Source organism: Phascolarctos cinereus, unplaced genomic scaffold, assembly GCF_003287225.1.
Source record: "Phascolarctos cinereus isolate Bilbo 61053 unplaced genomic scaffold, phaCin_HiC Scaffold_3;HRSCAF=262, whole genome shotgun sequence".
NCBI lineage: Eukaryota > Metazoa > Chordata > Mammalia > Diprotodontia > Phascolarctidae > Phascolarctos > Phascolarctos cinereus.
Genome location: NW_027555736.1, coordinates 184,533,128 through 184,556,816, shown reverse-complemented (window position 1 = coordinate 184,556,816; position 23,689 = coordinate 184,533,128). Strand labels below are relative to the sequence as shown.

The 23,689-nt window shown below is 37.5% G+C and overlaps 1 protein-coding gene across 4 annotated transcripts in view; it reads right to left on the bottom strand.

Moving 5' to 3' along the window:
* Positions 1 to 22,815, bottom strand: part of BUB1B (BUB1 mitotic checkpoint serine/threonine kinase B) — a 65,745-nt gene extending 42,930 nt beyond the window's left edge. For 2 of the 4 annotated variants that reach the window (XM_021009378.2, XM_021009376.2), the window contains exons 1-9: positions 22,727 to 22,815; positions 19,441 to 19,597; positions 17,447 to 17,506; positions 17,101 to 17,245; positions 13,199 to 13,395; positions 11,882 to 12,048; positions 10,581 to 10,780; positions 10,281 to 10,372; positions 265 to 494 (exon numbers count right to left, since the gene is read on the bottom strand). In XM_021009378.2, coding sequence (XP_020865037.1) covers positions 265 to 494; positions 10,281 to 10,372; positions 10,581 to 10,780; positions 11,882 to 12,048; positions 13,199 to 13,395; positions 17,101 to 17,245; positions 17,447 to 17,506; positions 19,441 to 19,574 — 1,225 coding nt within the window. In that variant the 5' untranslated portion in view covers positions 19,575 to 19,597; positions 22,727 to 22,815. Of the gene's footprint in view, positions 1 to 264; positions 495 to 10,280; positions 10,373 to 10,580; positions 10,781 to 11,881; positions 12,049 to 13,198; positions 13,396 to 17,100; positions 17,246 to 17,446; positions 17,507 to 19,440; positions 19,598 to 21,984; positions 22,033 to 22,726 lie in introns of all 4 variants that reach the window. The other 2 variants (XM_078151342.1, XM_078151343.1) reach the window with 2 other exon arrangements.
* Between the last annotated feature and the right edge of the window lie 874 nt (positions 22,816 to 23,689).

The window sequence follows — 23,689 nt, the reverse complement described above, 5'->3', positions numbered from 1 at the left end:
TCCCTCAATGAATCAGTTCTCCACTATATGTTAAAACAAATTGATTAAATTCATACTAATGTAATCTCCTAGACATATTTGCATTTTTAAAAGGGGATGCTAGTTAACTCAAGTTAATCTCTTAAATGATTTAAGTAGTTACAACAAGTGGAAAAACTTCAGGCAATAGAGAGTAAGATATTTTATTAGAAGTTGTTATTGGAGAGAGCTGTTCAGATTTCTAGTAATACATAGCAAACATGAAATAATGACGCTGATACATACCTTCCCTTTTTTCCTTCAATTTCTTCCAGAAAGCTTCAGCCCGGATTTCCTCAAAGGAGAACTCCCCAACTCCAGCATAAATCTTCTCCTTACAACACATCATCTTTTCTTTCTTCTCCTGAGACTCTTGTTGATGACTCTGTACACGTTGCAGGGGATCTCCTTCTTCCTTTCCAGGTTTTCTAGTACTGAGGATATGATTTATGCTGGGTTCAATTTTACAAGGAGTCCTAAAAAGAAGCAAAACAGTTACTACTGACCATGGTTTGAAAAAGATTGTGACATGGTTCACAGGTAAATTATAGAACACCAAGTTATTATTACTGTACACGCTAACACAAATAATATACTCAGTACACCAATAATTGTCACCAAGAAAATAAAAATATCTAACTATATAATCAAGATTGCAGTGAAGAAATTAAAACATTTTCAAAGTCCATCAACAATCATCACTGAGAGCTGCATTAGGTTCTTCACTGGGGAGAGAAAATGGGGAACATGTCCTATCCTCAAGGAGCTTCCTTTTTCCCTCAAGGAGTTTTCTAAGGTAGGTAATAATACACAATGTAGAGGCCCAGATGCTCTTTACTTTAACCTAACCCAATGTACAAAAACTTTGCTTTACACAAAAAATTAGATAATTGATTTACAAAAACATGATATATAAAGATTCAAAAGTTAACTTTAAAAACAACTCAGTTTACCAAAAAAAAAAAAAATCATAAAACTAGATCTACATCAGAGAGTAACAACAATGTGAGATTGGTGAGAAACGATTTGCTGGAGGGCCTGAAAACCAAGCAGTTTACATTAGACAGGTTTGTAGAAAGCCACTGAAGAGTCTTGAGCAGCCCTGCACAAACTGAGGCTGTGGGCCGCTTGCGACATGCCAAAGGATTTCAGGTGGCCTGCAAAAAATGTAGAGGAAAACATCCTTTGTATGCAGAGGAAATCCTTTGGTGGGTTGCAAACTGTGCAGGGCTGGTCTTGAGCGATAGTGACTTTGGACAAATAAATTCCAACCCCAAAATATGAAGAGACAAAGGACATTATATTAAGCTGAAAGGTTCTATACAAAATGAAAATATATCAGTCCTAAAAAAATATGCATCTAATAATTCTGTGGTCAAATCTATGAAGGAAAACCATTACAGTCTTTACAAAAAGAAACAGACTTTTAAAATGAATATGGGTAAATGACTCATCTCTACATAAGACTAAAAATATATATATATACTCAGTAGTGAAGTAATGGTCAAAGGGAATAAACACAAAGTTTACAAAATAAGAAACACAAATCATTAATAGCCCCAGATCTGTCATTACCTACGTGACTGAGGGTAAGTTAATTCCCTGGTTCTCAGTTTCCAATCTGTAAGATGATATTTAGATGTCTAGGGCTCAACAAATTCGCAAATACAAACTACTTTAGTAAAGTCTCCCTATTTGACAATAACTACTGGAAAATCTTGGTAGCAATTTGGCAGAAATTAGGTTTAGACCAACAGATAACATATACTATATAATAGTCTCCAAATGGATGTGACCTAAATAATAAGCTTTAAAAAATTTGAGAAGAATGGAAGGACATATCTTGGACAAACATGACTAGGGCAATAATGTTTAACCTAACAAGGGATAGTGATGACCCTAAAAGATAAAATAGGCAATTCAAATACATAAAGTCAGTTTTTCATTACCAAAATCAATGCATCTAAAAAAAAAAGCTTTCTGGGAAAGTTTGAGGAAAATTCTTTGTAGCAAATATCTATTACCTTTATTATAAAGGTTATTATAAATCATTATAATTATAAATCTTTATTATAAAGTTTAGATATCCAAAATATACAGGAAGTCGGTACCAACATATAAGAAAAACAGCCATTTCCCAAAAATTAAGAGATCAAAGCAACAGGAAGTTTCCAAAAGAGAAATTGCAAATTTAAAACAACCATATGAAAGAATGTTCCAAATCACTAATAAGAAAAAGGCAAATAAATTAAAGCTCTGAGGTCTTACCTCACACCAATCAGAATGACAAAGATGATGTTTAGCTGTTTTTCTATTGCAAATCTCTTTAACTATATTTCTAAAAATAGCATATACCTTTTTTTCAGTTCCAGATTCTCTCCTTTCCCCTACCCACTGAGAAAGCAAGAAATACAAAACCCACTACAAATATGAAGTCGTGTATAACAAATTTCTGCATTAGCAATGAGAGTGAGAGAAATACGCTTCAATCTACATTCCATCTATCAGTTCTCTCTATCTAGAGGTAAACACCATATTATGAATCTTTTGGAACTGTGGTGAGTCATTGTACTGATCAGCTACAAAGCCTTTCACAGCTGATTATCTTTACAACATTGCTATTACAGTATAAGTTGTTCTCCTGGTTCTACTCACTTCACTTTGCATCAGTTTATAGTCTTCCGAAGTCTTTCTAAAACCATCCTTTTCATCAGTTCTTATAGCAAAATAGTATTGTACAGCATTTACATACCACAATTTGTTTAGCCGTTCCCCAACTGATGGGTATCATCAGTTTTCAATTCTTTGCCACCACAAAAAGAATTGCTATAAATATTTTTACATATGAATCTTTTATTTTAATAGTTTTAGGTTATATAGACCTAGTAGCAATATTGCTGGGTCAAAGTATGCACAGTTTAATAGCTTTTTGGATATAGTTCCAAATTACTTTCCAGAATGTTTGGATTAGTTCACAGCTTCACAAGCAATGCATCAGCATACATATTTTCCTACATCTCCTCCAGCATTTGCCATTTTTCTTTTCTGTCATCTTAGCTAATCTGAGTGGTGCATCAGAGTTGTTTTAATTTGTGTTTGTCTAATTATCAGTGAGAGCATTTTTTCATGACTAAAATAGCATATATGTGTACATCCTTTTAAGTGAAGAAATCATTTTCTTGCTCTCCCCATGTATATAACAAAAGATTTGCTCCTAATACAATTCTTCATGTCTCCCAACTGCCCTGTTTTGCTACACAATCCTGACAAATTTCCCTGACAGAAGATGAAAATGGTTAAATGTTGGAGCATCTACAAATCAGGCACATCAACGCACTGTTGGTGAAGCTGTGAGTTAGTTCAATTATTTGGGAAAATAATTTGACATTATACTACAGAAACATCACTAAACTGTATATACTCTGACTCAGTGATACTTCTACTAAGTATAAACCCAACAGAGGTCAAAGACAGATGGAAAAGTCCCATATATAATGTAATCTGTAGCAATTTTCTGATGCTTAGTAGCAACATTTTGGGAACAACTATCAATCAATAAGCATCTACTATGTGCCAAGTACTGTGTGAAGAACTGGGGATAGAAAGATACTAAAAGAGGCTCATATTTTAGGTGGGGAGAGAATAACACCTACAGCCAAGTAAATTAAAAGCATATACAAAATACTTGTGTAGAAGGGTACTAATAGGGAATCAGGAAAGGTCTCATCTACACTTAGACCTCTCCTCAGCATGACATCGAAAATCTCTTCTTTTTCAGTTTTTTTAATTTAAATTTTATTTTTTCGAAATCTGAACTTACATATACACAAAAAGCATTTCCACGTACACAGTTTAACACAGAAAGGAATTTGTACACGAAACCCTGAATCTCTGTTCCATACTGTTTGCTTTTTTGAGTGGTGTGGGGCAAAGCAATCAGGGTTAAGTGACTTGCTTGCACAGTTAGTAACTGTCAAGTGTCTGAAGCCAGATTTGAACTCAGATCCTCCTGACTCCAGGGCCAGTGCTCTACCTATTGTGCCACCTAGCTGCCCATTTGCTTTTTTAAAAAACATATGATAAATTCCATACATTACTCTCAAAACTGTCCTGTTCGTGTTTCCTTCTGAACTTCCTTCCATTCTCTCCTGTGCATTTAAAAAAACGCTTCATCATGTTGGCCAATCTGATAGGTGTGATGTGGTACCTCAGAGTTATTTTGATTTGCATTTCTCTAATCAGTAGTGATTTAGAACATTTTTTTCATATGACTATAGATAGCTTTAATTTCTTTATCTGAAAACTACCTGTTCCTATCCTTTGACCATTTATCAACTGAGAAATGACTTGTATTCTGATAAATTTGACTCAGTTCTCTATATATTTTAGAAATGAGGGGGGCAGCTAGGTGGCACAGTAAATAGAGCTCCAGCATTGGAATCAGGAGGACCTGGGTTCAAATATGGCCTCAGACACTTGAAACTTAACTAGCTGTGTGACCCTGGGCAAGTCACTTAACCCTGATTGCCTCACCAAAAAAAAAAAAAAAAGAGGACTTTATCATAGACACTGATTGCAAAAATTCTTTCCCAATTTTCTGCTTCCCTCCTAATCCTGGATGCATTGGCTTTGTTTGCGCAAAACTTTTCAATTTAATGTAATCAAAATTACCCATTTTGCTTTTCATAATGTTCTCTATCTCTTGTTTAGTCATAAATTCTTCCCTTCTCTATATATCTGAAAGGTGAACTATTCCTTGCTCTTCTAGTTTGCTTATAGTATCAGTCTTTATATCTAAATCCTGTACCCACTTTGACTTTATCTTGGTATAGGGTACAAGATGTTGGTCTATGCTCAGTTTCTGCCATACATTCTTCCAGTTTTCCCAGCAGTTTTTGTCAAACAGTGATTTCTTATCCCAGAAGCTGGAGTCTTTGGATTCATCAAACAGTAGATTATTATAGTCATTGACTACTTACTGTGTCTTATATACCTAACCTATTCCATTGATCTACCACTCTATTTCTTAATCAGAACCAAGTAGTTTTGATGACTGCTGCTTTATAATACAATTTAACATCTGGTACAGATAGGCCACCTTCCCTTCCCTTGCATTTCGTTTCATTAGTTCCCTTGATATTCCAGACTTTTTGTTCTTCCAAATGAACTTTGTTATTGTTTTTTCTAGCTCTATAAAATAATTTTTTGGTTGTTTGATTGGTATAGTGCTGAATAAGTAAATTAATTTAGGTAGAATTGTCATTTTTATTATATTAGCTCGGCCTACTCATGAGCAAGTGATATTTTTCCAATTATTTAGATCTGACTTTATTTGTGTGAAAAGTGTTTTGTAATTGTGTTCATACAGTTCCTGGTTTTGGCAGGTAGACTCCCAAATATTTTATAATGTCTACAGTAACTTTAAATGGAATTTCTCTTTCTATCTCTTGCTACTGGGCTTTGTTAGTAATACACAGAAATGCAGATGATTTGTATGGGTTTATTTTATATCCTGCAACTTTGCTAAATTTGTTTATTATTTCAAGTAATTTTTTACTTGATTCTCTAAATACATCATCATATCATCTGTAAAGAATGATAGCTTTGTTTCTTCTTTGCCTATTCTAATTCCTTCAATTTCTTTTTCTTCTCTAGTTGCTACAACTAACATTTCTAGCACAATATTGAAAAACAGTGGACATCCTTGTTCCACCCCTGATCTTATTAGAAATGCTTCTAGCTTATCCTCATTACATATAATGCTTGCTGATGGTTTTTCATAGATGCTGTTTATCATTTTAAGGAAGACTCCATTTATTCCTATGCTCTCTAGTGTTTTTAATAGGAATGGGTGTTGTATTTTCTCAAATGCTTTTTCTGCATCTATTGAGATAATCACACAATTTCTGTTAGTTTTGTTGTTGATATGGTCAATTATGATGATAGTTTTCCTAATACTGAACCAGCCCTGCATTCCTGGCATAAGCCCTACCTCGTCATAGTGTATTATCCTTGAGATAAGTTGTTGTAATCTCATTGCTAATATTCTATTTAAAATCTTTTGCATCTATATTCATTAAGGAAATCGGTCTATAATTTTTTTTCTCTATTTTGGCTCTTCCTGATTTAGGCGTCAGCACCATATTTGTATCATAAAAAGAATTTGGTAGGACTCCTTTTTCCCAAATAGTTTATGTAGAATTAGTTGTTCTTTAAATGTTTGATAGAAGACACTTGTAAATCCATCTGGCCCTGGAGATTTTTCCTTAGGGAGTTCATTGATGGCTTGTTCAATTTCTTTTTCTGAAATGAGGTTTAAGTATTTTATCATATTGGCTAACATGACAAAATAGGACAATGATAACTGTTGGAGAAGATGTGGGAAAATTGGAACATTAATGCATTGTTGGTGGAGTTGTGAAATAATCAATCATTTTGGAGAGCAATTTGGAACTATGCCCAAAGTGCTACACAATTGTGCATACCCTTTGACCCAGCAATACCACTTCTAGGTCTGTATCCCAAAGAGATCATAAAAATGGGAAAAGGACCCATATATACAAAAATATTTATAGCAGCTCTTTGTATAGTGGCAAAGAATTGGAAATTGAGGGGATGCCCATCAAATGGGGAATGGCTGAACAAGTTGTCATATATGAATGTAATGGAATACTATTGTGCTATAAGAAATGAGGAGCTGGCAGACTTCAAAAACACTTGGAAAGACTTACACGAACTGATGCTGAGTGAAATGAGCAGAAGCAGGAGAACATCGTACATGTTAACAGCCACACTGTGTGATGACTGACTTTGATAAGACTTGGCTCTTCACAGCAATGCAAGAATCTAAGACAACTCCAAAAGACTCAAGATGGAAATTGCTATCCACATCCAGAGGAAAAAACTATGAAATCTGAATACTGATGGAAGCTTACTATTTGCTCTCCTTTTCCTTTGTTGTTTCATTTTATTGCTTCATTCTCGTGGTTCCTCCCATTAGTTCTAATTGTTCTTTATATCAGGACTAATGGGAAAATATGCTTAATGTGAATGTATAAGTAAAGCCTATGTCAGACTGCACACCATCTTGAGGGGAAAGAGGGGAATAGCAGTGGGAGGGGGAGAAAATTTTAAAAATTTAAAACTCAAAATATTATGGAAGTAGGGCAGCTAGGTGGCACAGTGGATAGAACTCCGGCCTTGGAGTCAAGAGGACCTGAGTTCAAATCCGGCCTCAGACACTTGACATTTACCAGCTGCGTGACCCTGGGCAAGTTATTTAACCCCAACTGCCTCACCAAAAAAACAATAAAAAAAGGAAAAAAAATCTTAAGGAAGGGAATGTTAAAAACTAAAAATAAATTAATTAATTATCAAGAAACAAAAGCAAAACCAAAATGTTTCAGTGGTCCTTTTCTGTGTCATTATTGTTGCTAGCTCCTCTCTCTTCCACCCTATCCACAAAGAAAATCCAAGAGAAAGGAAAACACACAGAAGTGTATCCAAAAATGAGTTCATCGTCTCTCTGTCAGGATGTAGGTAACACATTTTATCATCCTCTGGAGATATGGCTGGTCCAGTGCACTGATCAGAGTTCTTATATGTCTTTTGAAGTTACTTGTATTTACAATGTCGTGGTTATTGTATCAGTTGTTCTGCTCTTGCTCATTTCCCTCTGCATAAAACCAAATAAGTCTTCCCAGGTTTCTCTGAATCCCTTTCATCATTTCTTTTGACACAATATATTCCATTACATTTGTGGGGTATAATTTGTCCAACCATTCCCCAACTGAAAGGCATCCCCTACAAAAAGAGTATCTCCTGGTTCTCCTCTATCTGTTTAACTACTCCTTTTCAGTATCCTTTCCTGTTCTTCATCCACAACAAGCTCAGGTGTTCCCTAAGGTTCTATTCAGGGCCTTTTTCTCTTTTTATTCTATAGTATCTAACAATGATCTCATCAGCTCCCATGGGTTCAATTCTAACTCTATGCAGATAATCCCCTGATCTATTTATTTATATATGTGGGGAGAGAGAGAGAAAAAGAGAGAAGGAAGAGAGTGGACCTGCACAATCTGCGAAACATGAAAAGATTTCAGGCAGCCTGCAAATAATGTAGAGGATATAAAACAAGCCTGCACAACATACCGCCCGTAGGCCATATGTTGTGCAGGCCTGATAGAGAGAGAAAGAGACAAAGAGGCAGATTTTAGATTCTACATGGTAGCCTGAAGAGCCCCAAAGAATCAACAAAAAAGATCTTCTGCAGAAGAAAAACATAAAAAGTTAAAATTAATCAAGTAATCAGTAACTCAAGGAATAAACCTAGAGTTTTTCACAATGCTAAAATGAAATTGCAAACATGGAACTCCTTAAATTCCATTCCAAGAATTGCAAATTTACCAGTTTCTCTCTCTAAAGTAAAAGAGGTACAGATCTCAAGGTAATTTTAGAATTACCAACCTGAGGTACTAATGGAATCAGAGACATTAGTAAGCAGTAGTTTCAAAGTGTAGATAACAGCTCATCTCTATGTTTCAAAGCTTTGAGCAAAGAAAAAACACTTTAAAGCACCAGCCCTGGAGTTAGGAGGACATGAGCTCAGGTCCAGCCTCAGACACTTGACACTTACTAGCTGTGACCCTGAGCAAGTCACCTAACCCCATTGCCTAGCAAAACAAACCAAAACAAACCAAAACAAAAAGAAAAAACTACTTCTTTAAGACTTCTTATCTTAAGGGAAGCTATTGCTTCAAAAACAAATTTGCATCAAATTTCTCTGATATCTCATATCTAAGATATACAAGGAATTAACACAAATACATGTGTATATGTATGTATGTATGACAAGAATCATTGCCCAGAGTAGTAGTCAAGAAATGTACAGTCCTCAAAAGAATTGTAAAGATGATCAAACGTAAGTTTACTCCAAATCACTAACAAGAGACATGCAAATTAAAACTGAGGTTTCCCCTGATGTAGAGAAGTAACAAAGATGACGAAAGATAGAAATGGTCAATGTTGAAGAGACTGTGGGAAGACAAGCAAACCAATTCATCGTTTTTGGAACTATGAATCAGTCTAGCCATTCCAAAAAGCAGTTTGGAATCATGCTAAAAAATTGTGACTAAAATGTACACATTCTTTGATGCAGAAATCCTACTTCTAGAAATATTCTCCAAGGGGGTTCAAGACAAAAAGAAAGATACACACCAAAATATTCACAACAGGTAACACCTCAGGATATTATTTTTTGTGATAACAAGAAGTAGAAATGAATTAGGCATGCATCAGGAAATGACTAAACAAAATATGCTACACAAATGTATTATTATTGTGCTTTAAGAAAGGACAAATGAATTCAGAGAATCATGGACTTGTGTGAATTGATGCATAGTGAAGCAAATAGAACTAGAAAAACATAATGACTACAACAATGTCAAAAAACCAAAGAAACAAACTAAATACTATGTAATTATAACGACCAAGTAGTTTGAAAAAGAGTTGAGAAAATACATCTCCCTTCCTTCACTGGAAAGGGATTTTCATTATGGAATATTTCACGGATTGTCAGATGAAGTCAATGTAGTCGTTGGTATTGCTGAACTGTTTTTTTCTTCTCTGTAAATCTTTGTTACAAGGGTGGACTTTGTTGGCATAGAAGGAAGGGTACGTTTGCAAACAAATGTGACATAAAAGCAATGGGCATTAATACAAAATAACTAAAGATTCTTATCTTTTCTTTGAGAACCCACTCATTCTTTAAGACCAAAACAAAACAAAAGACCTTTAAATAAAAAAAACTGAAATGAAACAGATGCTTAATAGGTACTCAAGAGAGTTAAAATAAGAGAAATATTAAGAACCTGTTTATCATGTTAACTTATCATATGCCTTGATTAGCATAGCCAGTATAAGTTTAATCAATATTTCCTCACTGTGAAAAGCCAGACCTGTACAATTCAGAACCTGCCTGAGAAATTAAAAACAAATGAATTTTGATAACCACTAATTACTCTGATGAAAGCAGAACGTTTATCTGAAAGTAAAATGATTATCCTTGACTATCCTGTGTAAAGAGAGTGTAATTCCTTTAACAATGGTTGTTCCCCACCGAGGATAGTGTCTAATGTTTCTAGAGTATGTGAAGGTATAAAGAGGATACCCAAACCAGCTTAGGCTGATGACCCTCATCCCTAGAATAGAAGCTGTCCTCATTACTTACTAATTCCAGCTTAAGAGCATCTGAGAATCACACTCACATGATTTGCTGTTGTGCAGACTCTTCCACATATGGGATAAAATTTGGTAGCGTAGATGGCACAGCAGCCACAGAAGCTGGATTACCATGAAGCTGTTGGAGGGTAAAGCGGGAAAAGATTTAAAATGAACAGATATACTGGCAGTAGCTCTTTCACCCAAGATACTTCTAAATATTTGTGCCTACTGCCCTATTGAGAAGATGCCAGTAAATGTAAATGCTAAAGTATTTCCATTCCTGTCCCTAGTTTTAACCCTCTACTAGCCCACAGGCAAATGCAGCCAGTGTGTGTCCTTCTTACTCGGGCTTTGGTCCAAGGTCCCGCCTGCAGCTCATTCTCTTTGGCCCTACGAACAGGTGGTGCTTTCCATGGTTCAGCCATAACGATGGGCAGCTCTGTTCTAGAGGCTCCGTCGGCATTTTCATCAAAAACAGCAAATTTGGAGCCAGTTAATATCTGCTGATTAACTGGATTTGGAAGTCCTAGGCCCTGGTTTGCAGCTAGGGGAAAAAAAAAAGGTAACTTGTATGTTTTCAATAATTATAAAGTTAATAACAACCACAACTAAACAAAGAATATGAATTTTTACCTCAAACCACAATACATTTTATTAATTTTATGTGCATAGTTGTTAACAAAGTAACAATGATTCATTTGCTTTTTGTCCTATGCTGCTCTCTTCCATCAGCGTACACAAAGTTCTGTTATGGGCTTTTTAAAAAAAATATAGTCATAGACAGTATGTATATCATTACTCCAATTCTGGTAAACTTACTTTGAGAAAAGTAACCTTTCAAATAAAAATTATTATTTGCTCTTATAAATCAGACAAAATAACTTCTTGAAATTAAAGATATTCTATCTTATAGCTTTGAGTAGTTTGTCTTAAATTAGAATCAAAGATGCAGAGAGTTTTCCACCAATCTACTAATTAGTTCATCATTCTTTCTTAGCAGTCCTATCCAAAATTTACCAGCTTCCATAAAGAGATTACCCATTCCCCCCAGGCATCCTGCCAGCCCCTCTTTTATGCTCACCTAAGGCCCAGGGTTGCAATCTAAGCCAGTTTTCTGTCAATGAAGACAAACAGACCTTGTCTAGTTATTCTTCATCTATTCAAAACCTTAAATCATTTTTACCCTTTTTTCTTCTTTGGATTAAAAAAAAAAAGCTCAGTTCTTTTAATATGTCTTCATGTACTAATTTTCCGGGTCTTTCACTAATTCTCATGATTTTCTCCTGAATTCCTTATGAGTTATTTATGCCCCTCAAGTTAGAAATCTCAGAACCAAATGAATATGACTGCTCTGTGGGTCTGTTGCCTGTGCTAATGCCAAGCATGGAGACACTAATGAATCACAGCTACCAGCTTAAAGCCCAGAGCTTGTTTGCAATGGCACAAAATTCCTGACCTGTTCGTATTATTATAAATCACTATGCCCTTCCTTTGCCCTCAAATGCTGTACAGTCCTAACACGACTATTAAGTACCAATTTTGTATTTTTGCAGTCAGAATCTCTTCCTAAGTCAGCTGTTTCTCCTTATTCATGTTAAGTATTTTTTTTTTACAAGACTCAGTGATGCCCTTGCACTGAGCTTACCCTTAAGAGCACCTCCTACACGGTTAATGGGGACTTTTGCTATTTTTTTTCCTTTGCTTTTCAGATCAGCCAAAGTGCTTCGTTGAAGTCCAGAAGCCTCAGGGACATCTTCCTCCTCTTTTTCAAGTGCCAACAGAGTATGCCGAGACACTCGAAACTGGAACTGCCTGAAGAGAATGGACAATGGATTGAAATAGTGTACAGTGCTGTTGGAAAAGTGCAGGTTCTGGAGTCAGCCAACCTAGATCTGAGTGTTTGTATGACACCTAAGTAACTCAGGCTAAACCACTCCCCTTCTTTGGATGTTAATTTCTTTATCTTCAAATCAGGGAATTAGACTGAGTAAGGCCTAAGACCCTCTCCAGCTCTAAATCAGTGACCTTCGGAGTTTTGGCCCAGCTTCCAGAATAAGAACAAGAGGCTTAAAACTGACAAAATCTGATCTAAGCTTCTCATTTACAGATGATGAAACTGAGGCCTACAGGGCCATAGGAATTGATGTGCTCCAGTTCACAAAGCAATTAAGCGGTGAAAGTAGAATCCGAAACTAGGTCCTGGGTTCCCCAACCTTGATACTCCACCTCCCACTTTTGTGCCTTTTCACAAGCTCTCTCATGACTGGATGCACTCCCTCCTCATCTCTCCTTAGAATCCTAGGTTTCTTCAGGGTTCGCCTAGAGGAATTTTTATTCAGTCATTTTTCAGTTGTTTCTGACTCTTCATGAACCCATTTGTGGTTTTCTTGGCAAAGACACTGGAGTGGCTTGACATTTCCTTCTCCAGATGATGATGAAACTGAGGCCAACAGGGGAAGTGACTTGCCCAGGGTCACACAAGTGTCTGAGGTCAGATTTGAACTCAGGAAAATGAGTGTTCCTGACTCCAGCCCAGCGCTCAATCCACTGTGCCACCTAGCTGTCCTCAGCTCTTGGAATCCTTTTCTAATCTCCTTAGTTAGGGTTAGTGTTCTCTCTTTCCTCCTCAAATTATCAGATATACATGCTTCTGTTCACATGTTCTATCTCCCAGTAGAAAGGGAGTTCTTGAGGGCAAGGGCTATTTTTCATTTTATTTTTAGATCTCTGGCCTCTAACACAATGCTTTGCAAGTAAATATTTGTGTTTCATTGGATTGTGTTGTTGCAACCATAGTACATATCACAAGAGTAGCCACCCAAACCATGAGCATTAAACATTTGTCAAAGACGCTTTCTATCAGAGATTGGCTTGTATTCAGAAGCAAAAACCAAACTTCCTACCAATACTTTATACAATGTTTACAATGGTCATCTCTATTTTATCCAAAAAGGTAGTTTACCGATGATGTGACTGCAGTTTGTCCAGTGGCTCAGCCTTGCATTGAAATCCTTCTTGGAATATCAAATCTGCTTTCTTATAGTTTTCTCTGGCCTCATATTCTTCAGCCCATGAAATGTAGAACTGGGCGAGAGAAATGCCAATCCCTTGGCTATGCAAGTAACTATACATATCCAAAGGTTCATTGCATAAACGTCCCTGCAATAATTGCAACATCTTAAGTTGGTTTTTAAAAAGTAATCAAGTTTTAATAATGCATCAAGGCAAGGACACACAAACGAAAAATTTACCCAAAAGAAATAATTAAGATATCAGACAGTAGGTAAGTAATTAGGCTAACCTGAGAATCAGAGTTAGGCCCATACAAATCTTGGATTTAAGAAGTAATAGTAAGGTAGAAAGCCTTCAATTTAGCATCCTGCCACTACCAGCGTTTTTCCTCATAACACAAAGACCAGTGAGACTGGACAGGGCAAAGGATAGTTGCTGGTTTACCTGGCTTAAGTAACCTTTAAAAGACACAGGGGAGGTAAGTAGAAAGTAACCCAAGGTAATTTTTGTTTATTTTAAATGGTGTAAGAGGGAGGGAAGAGTTAAGCACTTTCCTTAGTAGGCAGGTAGTAAAAGTATTATTATTTCCTTAGGATAATTGAGCAAAATGAAGCAATTTAAACACTACCAAATTGCAGAAATGAGACTCAAAGAAGTCTTTTGATTTCTGAGTAGTGTTCCTCCCAGTATGGCACACTATCCCATTACCTGGCTCTAAGCAAAACTACTTTTCAACCAACCACAGAAATACACAATTGGCCTACTTATCCACAGAACCTAAGGCTCATGAGTATTCTTATACTTCACACCTTACTGTCCTGTAAAAAGCCTATGCTACTATCATATTGACAGTATTCTATCATTTCACTCTTTCACATGATCTACCATGTTCCTCTGTAAAAATCCATTCTCCACTTTGTCTCATTTCAGCAATGTATTTTTTTGTTATCAAGAATTTTCTCTCCCTTCTTTTCCTCAGTGGGGCAAAAACAAAAACAAAAACAAAAAAAACCAAAAACACTTCTAACAAATAACCAGCAATATATTTCTTTCTAAGTGGAGAGGCAACTGAGTATGGCTTACTATTGAAAATAGTGCTCTCCCTATTGAAATTTTTTAATTCCCCACCCATAACCACCCTATAGTTGGCTTTATATTTCATTCTTAAAGCTCATGGGAGAGATAGATCTAAAGCTTCCTTTATTAATATTGCCACTGATCCATTGATTCTTAGTCGGGAAGTTTTTTCTAGAACATAAGTAGTTAAGTTTTTCCTTCTCTAAAACTATTTCCTAAAGAGATGACTGTTCAATTCTACAAACATTGCTATCTCTAGGAAAGCATGCTTTTATATCAGTAATGATTTTTAGGAAACTTTAAAAAATAAAATTAATTTCAGTTCTACTCTTACAGCATTAGATCTAGATGTTAACAGAAACTACACAAAGATACCATTTTTCGTAGAAATTATAACAGCAGCCATGCCTGGGCTGAAACTTCAAGTTTCTATTTTCCTTACTAAGAATATTTATCAAAAGGCAGATCCTGGCTCATAGTAAATGCTGAGTAAATGCCTGTTGATTAACTATAAATCATTTGAATGGGAAAAGCAGAATATATCAAGAGTAGCACATATAGTTATCAAAGATGACAATACACACAGAGATAGGAGAACAGAGCGAGAGCAACAGAACAGTGCTCAGAATTGATATAGAAAATGTGTCTCCTGGTAACAAAGGATAAAACCAGCAGAATGCCCAGTAGCATATAAACTGGGAAAATAGTAGTTCCAAACAGAAGAATTCACGACCAAACAGGAGATAGAAAACATTATGAAATGCAAAATGGATAATGTTGATTATATTAAATTGAAAAGTTTTTGCACAAAGCCAATGGAACCAAGATTAGAAAGAAGGCAGAAAATTGGGAAAGAATTTTTACAGTGTCTCTGATAAGGGCCTCGTTTCTAAAATATATAGACAATTCAGTCAAATTTATAAGAACACAAGTCATTCCCCAACTGATAAATGGTCAAAGGATACGAAAAGGCAGTTCTCAGATGAAGAAATTAAAGCTATCTATAAGTCACATGAAAAAATGCTCTAAATCACTATTGATTAGAGAAATGCAAATCAAAACAACTCTGAGGTACCACATCACACCAATCAGATTGGCCAACATAACAAAACAGGAAAATGATAAATGTTGGAGAAAATGTGGGAAAATCAGGACACTAATGCATAGTTGATGGAGTCATGAAATGATCCAACCATTTTGGAGAGCAATTTGGAACTATGCCCAAAGGGCTATAAAAATGTGCATACTAGGGGGCAGCTAGGTGGTGCAGTAGATAGAGCTCCAGCCTTGGAATCAGGAGGACCTGAGTTCAAATCCGGCCTCAGACACTTGACACTCACTAGCTGGGTGACCCTGGGCAAGTCGGTTAACCCCCCTTGCCGCACTAAAATGCAAAAAAAAAAAAAAGCATACTCTTTGACCCATCAATAGCACTTCTAGGGCTGTATCCCATAGAGATCATAAAAATGGGAAAAGAACTCCTATGTACAAAAATATTTATAGCAGCTCTTTTTGTGGTGGCAAAGAATTGGAAATTGAGACAATACCCATCAATTGGGGAATGGCTGAAAGCTGTGGTATATGAATGTAAATAGAATACTATTGTGCTATAAGAAAAGATGGGCAGGCAGACTTCAGAAAAATCTGGAAAGACTTGTATGGACTGATGCTGAGTGAAGTGAGCAGAACAGGAGAATGTCGTACATAGTAACAGCAACATTGTGTGATGACTAACGTTGACAGACTTAGCCCTTCTCAGCAACGCAAGGATCTAAGACATCTCCAAAGGTCTCATGAGGGAAAATGCTGTCCATATCCAAAGAAAGAACTATGAAGTTTGAATTCAGGTCGAAGCATACTATTCGCTATTTTTTTTTCTTCTCTTTTATTTTGTCCCTCCTATTGGTTCTAATTCTTCCTTACAACATCACTAATGTGAAAATATGTTTAATAGGAATGTATATGTGTATATCAGATTGCACGCCATCTTGGAGAGGGAGGGGGGAGGGAGGGGGAGAAAATTTTAAACCCAAAAACCACCTTACTACTATTCATGTACTCTCATTCCAGACCAATTGGCCTTCTTGTTATTCTCCACAAACAATGGTCATTCCAGCTCCTGTTTTCCTGACTTCCCACAAGCTGCTGGCCCTTATGCTAGAATGTTTTATCCTCCTCACTGCTACCTTATGACCTGTCTTCCTTAAGCACAGCACAGGCCACTTCCTAGAAGAGGCTTTACTGGTCCTCCTAGTTGTTAGTGTTCTCTGGCACACTTCTGAAAATATTCTTTATTTACTTTGTCTATAATCACGTATGCCTTGGATAACGTCCCTCCATACCCCAAGCTCCTTGAGGTGAAGGACTGTTTCATTTTTTGTCTTTGCATACCCAGTCCAGTTCCTAGAAAATGATAGGGGCATAAATGTTTGTTGAGTAGAACTGCAATCATGAGCAGTGAACATAAGAAGATAAGACCCCTATAATCAAAGTCTTTGAAATGATTTTTTTTAAAGTTCCTTGCAATATTATGATTCATTCTATCCGTCTTCAAAGACTTACTTCAAATTCAAAGAATTATTCCAATAATGTCATTCACTGAGTATTTATTGAGCATCTACCATAAGCATAGCATCAAGTTAACTGCCATGGTAAACAGAATTCTGAATCACATTTTTTCCATATAAATCAGGTTATACCATTTTCATAATGTATTAGCTATTTCTAAAGAGTAAAGCAGTATTTTAAAATAGGTGGTTCTTGACAGTTACTCACCAATTTAAGCCAAAGACTGAGAAATCGGGGGTCATTATAATATCGTTTCTCCTCCTGAAGGGCTTCTACAGCTCTTTCTAATAATGTTGACATATTACTTTCCTTTCCACCCTGAGGGAAGTTCTGCTCTGTCCAGTTAATGTATCTAAATTGGTACAAAGGGAGATAAAAATTGTACAATTCTCAGCTAAGAACGTTATTTTTTGTTCCAATATCTACTCTGAACAGTGATGTTATTCTAATTTAGAACAGAAATACTTTTCTAAGGGCAGTTCCCAAGCCTCCACCTGTCAATCTACTTCATTGGATGATCACTGGATGAGGTGAAAGTGACAAGAGCACCTACCTCACCCAAACATCTAGTGGATCATCTCCAGTATAAAAGCGAATTTCAGATTCAAACGCTCTGCAACAAAGACAGGCAATGCCTTGTTAGTTCTTCTAGTACATTAGAGAAAAACAGTAAAATGAATAAACATCTTAACTCCATTTTCATTTATTAAGGATACATTGATTACCTACTGTGTGCCTAGCACAGTACTAGACATTACAAGATTTTAAATTTCAAAATGTGCATGGTCTGTGCTAGACAAGCACAAAGAAAACTCAAGCCACAGGTTATCATAGATAGAATTCAAAAGATGTATGTACAGTATAGACACTGAGGAGGACAGAGAAAAATCACCGACCTGGCTTGGAAAAGGTTACCAGACACCTAAAGAAAGTAGAAGCTCAAGAAGCAGGATGGATAAGGATCCAAATGCCATGTAGCTGAAAACTGAATGTCTCAAGGGTATTTCATGACTTTTCCAAAACTAGTTAGTCTTGTAATTCACCGTTAAACTATTTAGTATCAATTTTGGTTCTGGAAGGGAGCTTGGAGGTTAGAGAAGCAGAGAAGATTTAGAGATAGAAAGGATCTTACAGATTATATAGTACAACTTCCTTATCTTGACATGATCAACTGAGGCTCAGAGAGGTTAAGTGGCTTTTGCCAATAGCACACAGGTAGGTAATTAGTGGCAGTCAATAAACATTTATTAAGTGCCTACTATGTTCCAGGCACTGTCCTAAGCACTGGGGATACAATGAAAGACAAAGCAGTCCCTGCACTCAAGGAGCTCCTAGTGTAACGGGAGAGACAACATGCAAAAAGCTATGTACAAACAAGCTACATATGGGGGGAAAAAATGGAAGTAATCAACAGAAGGAAGTTATTAGTATTGAGGGGGAATTGGAAAGGCCTCTTCAAGGCAGCCAGGAGACGGAAATGAGGAAGATCATTTCAGGCACAGGGGGCAAACAGTGAAAATGCCCGGATTCTGGAGATGGAGTTTCTCATTTGAGGAGCAAAGGGAGGCCGGTGTTATTGGAATGAAAAGTATTGGGGGTGAGAGGGAGCAGAGAGGAGGGGAAAGAGGGGGAGGCATTTAAGAAGGACTATGAATGCCAAACAGAGGATTTTATATTTCATCCTGGACGTCATAGGGAACCACTGGAATTACTTTTGAGTAGAGGGTTAGGGGCATAATAGGGTTAGTCCTACGCTTTAGGAACATCACTTTGACATAGGAGTGGAGGAAGAAGACCAACCAGGAGGCCATGACAATCATCTAGGTGTGAGGAGATATGAGAGCCAGGGTGGTGGCAATGTCAAAGAGAAGGGGGAGTACGAGAAAGATACATTACAAATGTAAAGTCAACAGACCTTGGCAACAAATTGGATATGAAGAGTGAAAATGAGGATTTGAGATGACAGTTTGGGATAGAGCCTGTGCTGACTGGGAAGATGGTAGTACCTTCAACAGTAATAGAAAAGTTAAAAAAAGGGAAGGGTTTGGGGAGAAACAGACTAAATTTGGTTTTGGACATGTTGAGTTTAAGATATCTATAGACATCCAGTTCAAGATGTCTAAAAGGCACAGCTAAGATTCTAACCTTCCTCTGACTTCAAACCCAAGATACTTTCCACAACAACATACTAAAATTGCATTTATTGAGGGAGGAAGGGAGGCCCCATTTCTGGGATACCTTTAAACAGCATTATGGACAATTAACCTAGTTAAGCTGAGGACACATTAAAAGATACAACATTTAATCTCAGAAGAGAGTAAATCTTCATCACTGATGAGAAATTACCTTAGAGGGCTATTACACCAATAAGGAGATAAGAACACAGCAACACATTATGAGTTCTCAAAAAAACAGGATTTTATAATCACCATTAACACTCCTTCTGCCAGCTGGCATATTCCTACCCAAGTGGTTGGTCTATTACTACTTAGGATAAATGGAAGCCACAGAGAAGCTGGAGGATTGATTTTTGTCAATCCCACTCACCTCTTTTGCTGATGAAGAGCAGTATGACCGGCAGTATCCTGCTGTGCCAATGCTTCCTGCAGTGTGGACATGATCCGGCCTTGCCTCAAGGGCTGCACATTTTCTTTACTCAGCTCCCACTCATCTCCCTCCATTGCTTTACTCTACAGAACAAAAACTAATAGCAGATTCCTCTTTAACAACTGTTTTGATTTGTTAAAAGAATTTCATTTATTACAGTAGAATTTATTATGAATTTATAGAGTCTTTTAAAAAATTCTAACTCGGGCAGTTATTCTTGCTGCAATGGATGAACAAAAGTATAGGCCAAATGGCATTACTGAGAGGCCATTATCCTCCTGAAGCGCAGTCTCTCTTTTCATTAACCCCTGTTATGGTGCCTGATGGAGTGACTAGGCAAAAGGCATTATTACTGGCTAGAACTATCAGACCACAGTTGAGGAGAGGCAAGCGAAATGAGTTAACATTTTGATATATAGACAATAAAACAGTACTTCTATGTCTCCCTGAAAGTATCATATTGTTTAATTAAAAATGGACAGTGATAAAAGTGTACATCCCCTTTGATCCAGCTACTAGGACTGTACCCCAAAGAGATCAAGAAAAGGGAAAAGGATCTACATGCACAAAAATATTTATAGAAGCTCTGTGGTGATGAAGAATTGGAAATTGAGGAAATGCCCACCAACAGGAACAAGATGTGGTATGATAGTGATGGAACACTATTGGACCATAAGGAATGACAAAGTAGATGGTTTCAGAAAAACCTGGGAAGACTTACATGAGCTAAAGCAAAGTGAAACGGGCAGAACCAGGAAAACACTGTACATAGTTAACAGAAATACTGTGAGAGAATCAACTGTGAAAGACTTAGCTACTCTGATCAAGAAAATGATCCAAGACAATTCCAAAGGACCCATGATGACAAATGCTATCCAACTCCAAAAAACAGAACTGATGAACTCTTGAGAGCAGATTGAAGCATACACTCTTCATTTTCTTGCTTTTTCTTCTGCAACATGGCTAATACGTAAATGTTTTGCATGACTTCACATGTATAATTGATATCATAGTCCCTGCCTCTACTCAAAATTTAAAAAAAATGCTAAAAATAAAATTAAAGGAAAAAATGAACACAGTGGTAGTCAATCAATAGCTGATCTTTTACCTGATGACGCAGAGATGTTAATTCTGCTAAATTTGCCTTAATACGTATTAACTATATACTTGTCATATGCCAGTACTCTGCTGTGGATATAAATATTCTGATTGCTCACTAAAAAGGTATATATAAAAGTAACTATAGCATATGAACAAAAAAAATATAGCTAATAGTAAGGGCTGGCCACCAAAGTTATTTCCATTCAGCCCACTTACAGAAGTCGATGTTATTTTGTCTTGTGACAAGATAATTACCACACTTCAGTGGTTCTCAAAGCATAGTCTGGGAACCCTTGGGGAAGAGGGAATGTCCTCAAGATTCCTTCTGGGTATCCACTAGGTCAAAACTCTTCTCAAGATAATATTAAGATATTTAATTTCCAATAAAGTAAATATCAAGACATAACCCACATAAACAAAAGTTGTTTGTTTGGTTAGGCAATGGGGTTAAGTGACTTGCCCAGGGTCACAAAGCTAGTAATTGTTATGTGTCTAAGGCCAGTTTTGAACTCAGGTCCTTCTGAATCCAGAGCCGGTGCTCTATCCACTGCACCACCTAGCTGCCTCATAAACAAAAGTTTTGGGGGAGGGAGTCTTCAATAATTTTTCATAGTGTAAAGGGATTCTGAGAAAATGTTTGAGAACTGCTGCCATAATTCATTACACTAACAGAATCTCAAAGCTCTCAAAAACCAATAAAGAGATGGGGCAGCTAGGTGGTACAGTGGATAGAGCACCAGCTCTGGATTCAGAAGGACCTGAGTTCAAAACCAGCCTCAGACACATAATACTTCTGAGTTGTGTGACCCCGGGCAAGTCACTTAACCCCAATTGCCAAAAAAAAAACCAATGAAGAGGCTCTCAGAATAATTAAACACCCATTTATGACTAAACCTATTAAAAACCACAAAACTTTGGAATAAAAAGAACATTCTTCAAAACTGAAGGACAGGGAGGGTGTGCCAGAGACCTTTTCAGGAAGTCTCTGAGGTCAAAACTATTGTCATAATAATACTAAGATGTTTCAATGGATAATACAGTAAATACCAATAGGTATAACCCTCTTAAACAAAAGTTCTTTGGGAGGTCCTCAATAATTTTTAAAAGTGTAAAAAAAGGGGCCTTAAACCAAAATGTTTGAGAACTGCTCCATTACATCAACCATACTATCTTCACATGGTTCTTGTGAGGTTCCAATGAATGAAATATATAAAGTGCTTTGCAACTTTAAAGCGCTATATAAATGTTAATCATTATTATTATGATATATACACAGCCATGTATAAAAAAAAAGTTTAAGCTTTTTTAAAAATCTAAAATCAACAATCTGGAAGGACTGACGCCAAACTGGGCAAAGTTCATTTGAATCAAATAATACCACACCTTTTGGATAATTGGTTATCCGTTAATTCCTCGGCATACCTCATCTACCTATGACAAAATGAAAACTTTATGATGTTTACTTTCTTATCTCAAGTCAGTCTTCCTTATCTATGGCCTGTCTGCCCAGGATCTGCAGGCTAAGACCACAATCTCTGTTTCTTCTCTCATCTTTAAATCAAGGAAGAGCTCAGGAGCATCTTCAACATAGAAGTATGGTTTCCATGCCCTCCTCTCCTTCCCACCCCCAGGGCCTGGTTACAAAAGGAAAATACTAGGTGGGGATGTTGGGGGGGGGAGGGGGGAGGTTGGAAGGGAGGGGGAAATATATGTGTGCTTGTGGTGAGAAAATGGGTGTGTGTGTGTGTGTGTGTGTAGTGAAGAAGGAGGGAGTGGGGAAATGAAGGTGGGAGAAAGGAAGAGAGCTCGGGGTGCGGGGAAAGGGTCGGGGTCCTCTGAGGGCCTTCTTAGTCTATTTCTACACACATACACATACACACACACACACATTCTTCCTCGGCCTCCTCTGCCACACAATCCCCTCTCACCTCCGCCATCACCTCCCTTCAAGGACCCCGTCCCTCCCCCGACTCCTGAACCCCTCCCCCCCAACTCCCCCAAGGCCCCAAACAGCCGAGCTCTCATTCCGTTACCGGATCAAAGGGCCTCCCCTTGACCCCAGCCCAATGACGCTTTTCCTAATCAGAGTCCAGTCCCTCCACCTCGCCCACCGTGAAGGACCCACCAGCGGCGGTCAGAACCCGGCGTCCTCCAACATCCAGTCCGGGCAGCCTTCGAGTTTCAAATTCAACGGTCCCGCGGCGGGTGAGGCCCCGCCCCTTCCGTCCTCTCGCGAAGCCTCATTGACGCCGGAGGGGTGGCGGCATTGTGGGGCTTGTAGTTTCCTTTGGGGGTTCGGGCCTACGAAATCAGCCGTCTGCAGGATGCATGATGGGAGTTGTAGTTTCTAGAGTTCTCTTGGGTTTCAGGGACTGCTCACCAGGAGTTAGGATTAGAAGAGACTTTCTAGCTGGAAGGGTCCTTAGAGGTCATTAAATATGGTGTCGTGGATAGAATGTTGGCATCAGGAACACGTGGATTAAAATCCTGTCTCTGACATTTACTAGCCAGTTATCAAGCCTTTGTTAAGGGTTTACTATATGCTAAGGCACAGGGTAAGGCATTATGCTAAGCACTGTATAGGCAGAAAATCCCCTGCCCTCAAGGAATTTACATTCTAGTCGGGGAATACAACACGCGAACAACCATGTACATGCAAGATATACAGGGTTAATTGGAGGTATTAACTGAATGATCCCACGCAAATCACTTGACTTGCCTCAGTTTCCTCATTTGTAAAATGGAGATCATGATACCTCACAAAGTTGTTGTGAAGATCAGATAAGGTAATCACAGTATCCTAGACTGAAAGAGACCTGAGAATTCATCTAACCTACCTTCTCCCTCCCTGTGCCTTCATTTTACAGATGAAGAAACCATCCCAGTGAAGTTATTTGATTTGCCTAGGATAATAGAGCTGGGTTTCTCTGTTAAGTCCTCAGATACCACATCTCCTGTTCTTTCCAGCTCACTAAATTGAGATAAATCACCCCATCAAGATAATACATGTCTTTAAGCCTCAGAATCTTTGGCCTGGAGTGAGTGTTAATTTCATGTAAACCACAGTTAGATGAGGAACCTAGGTGTA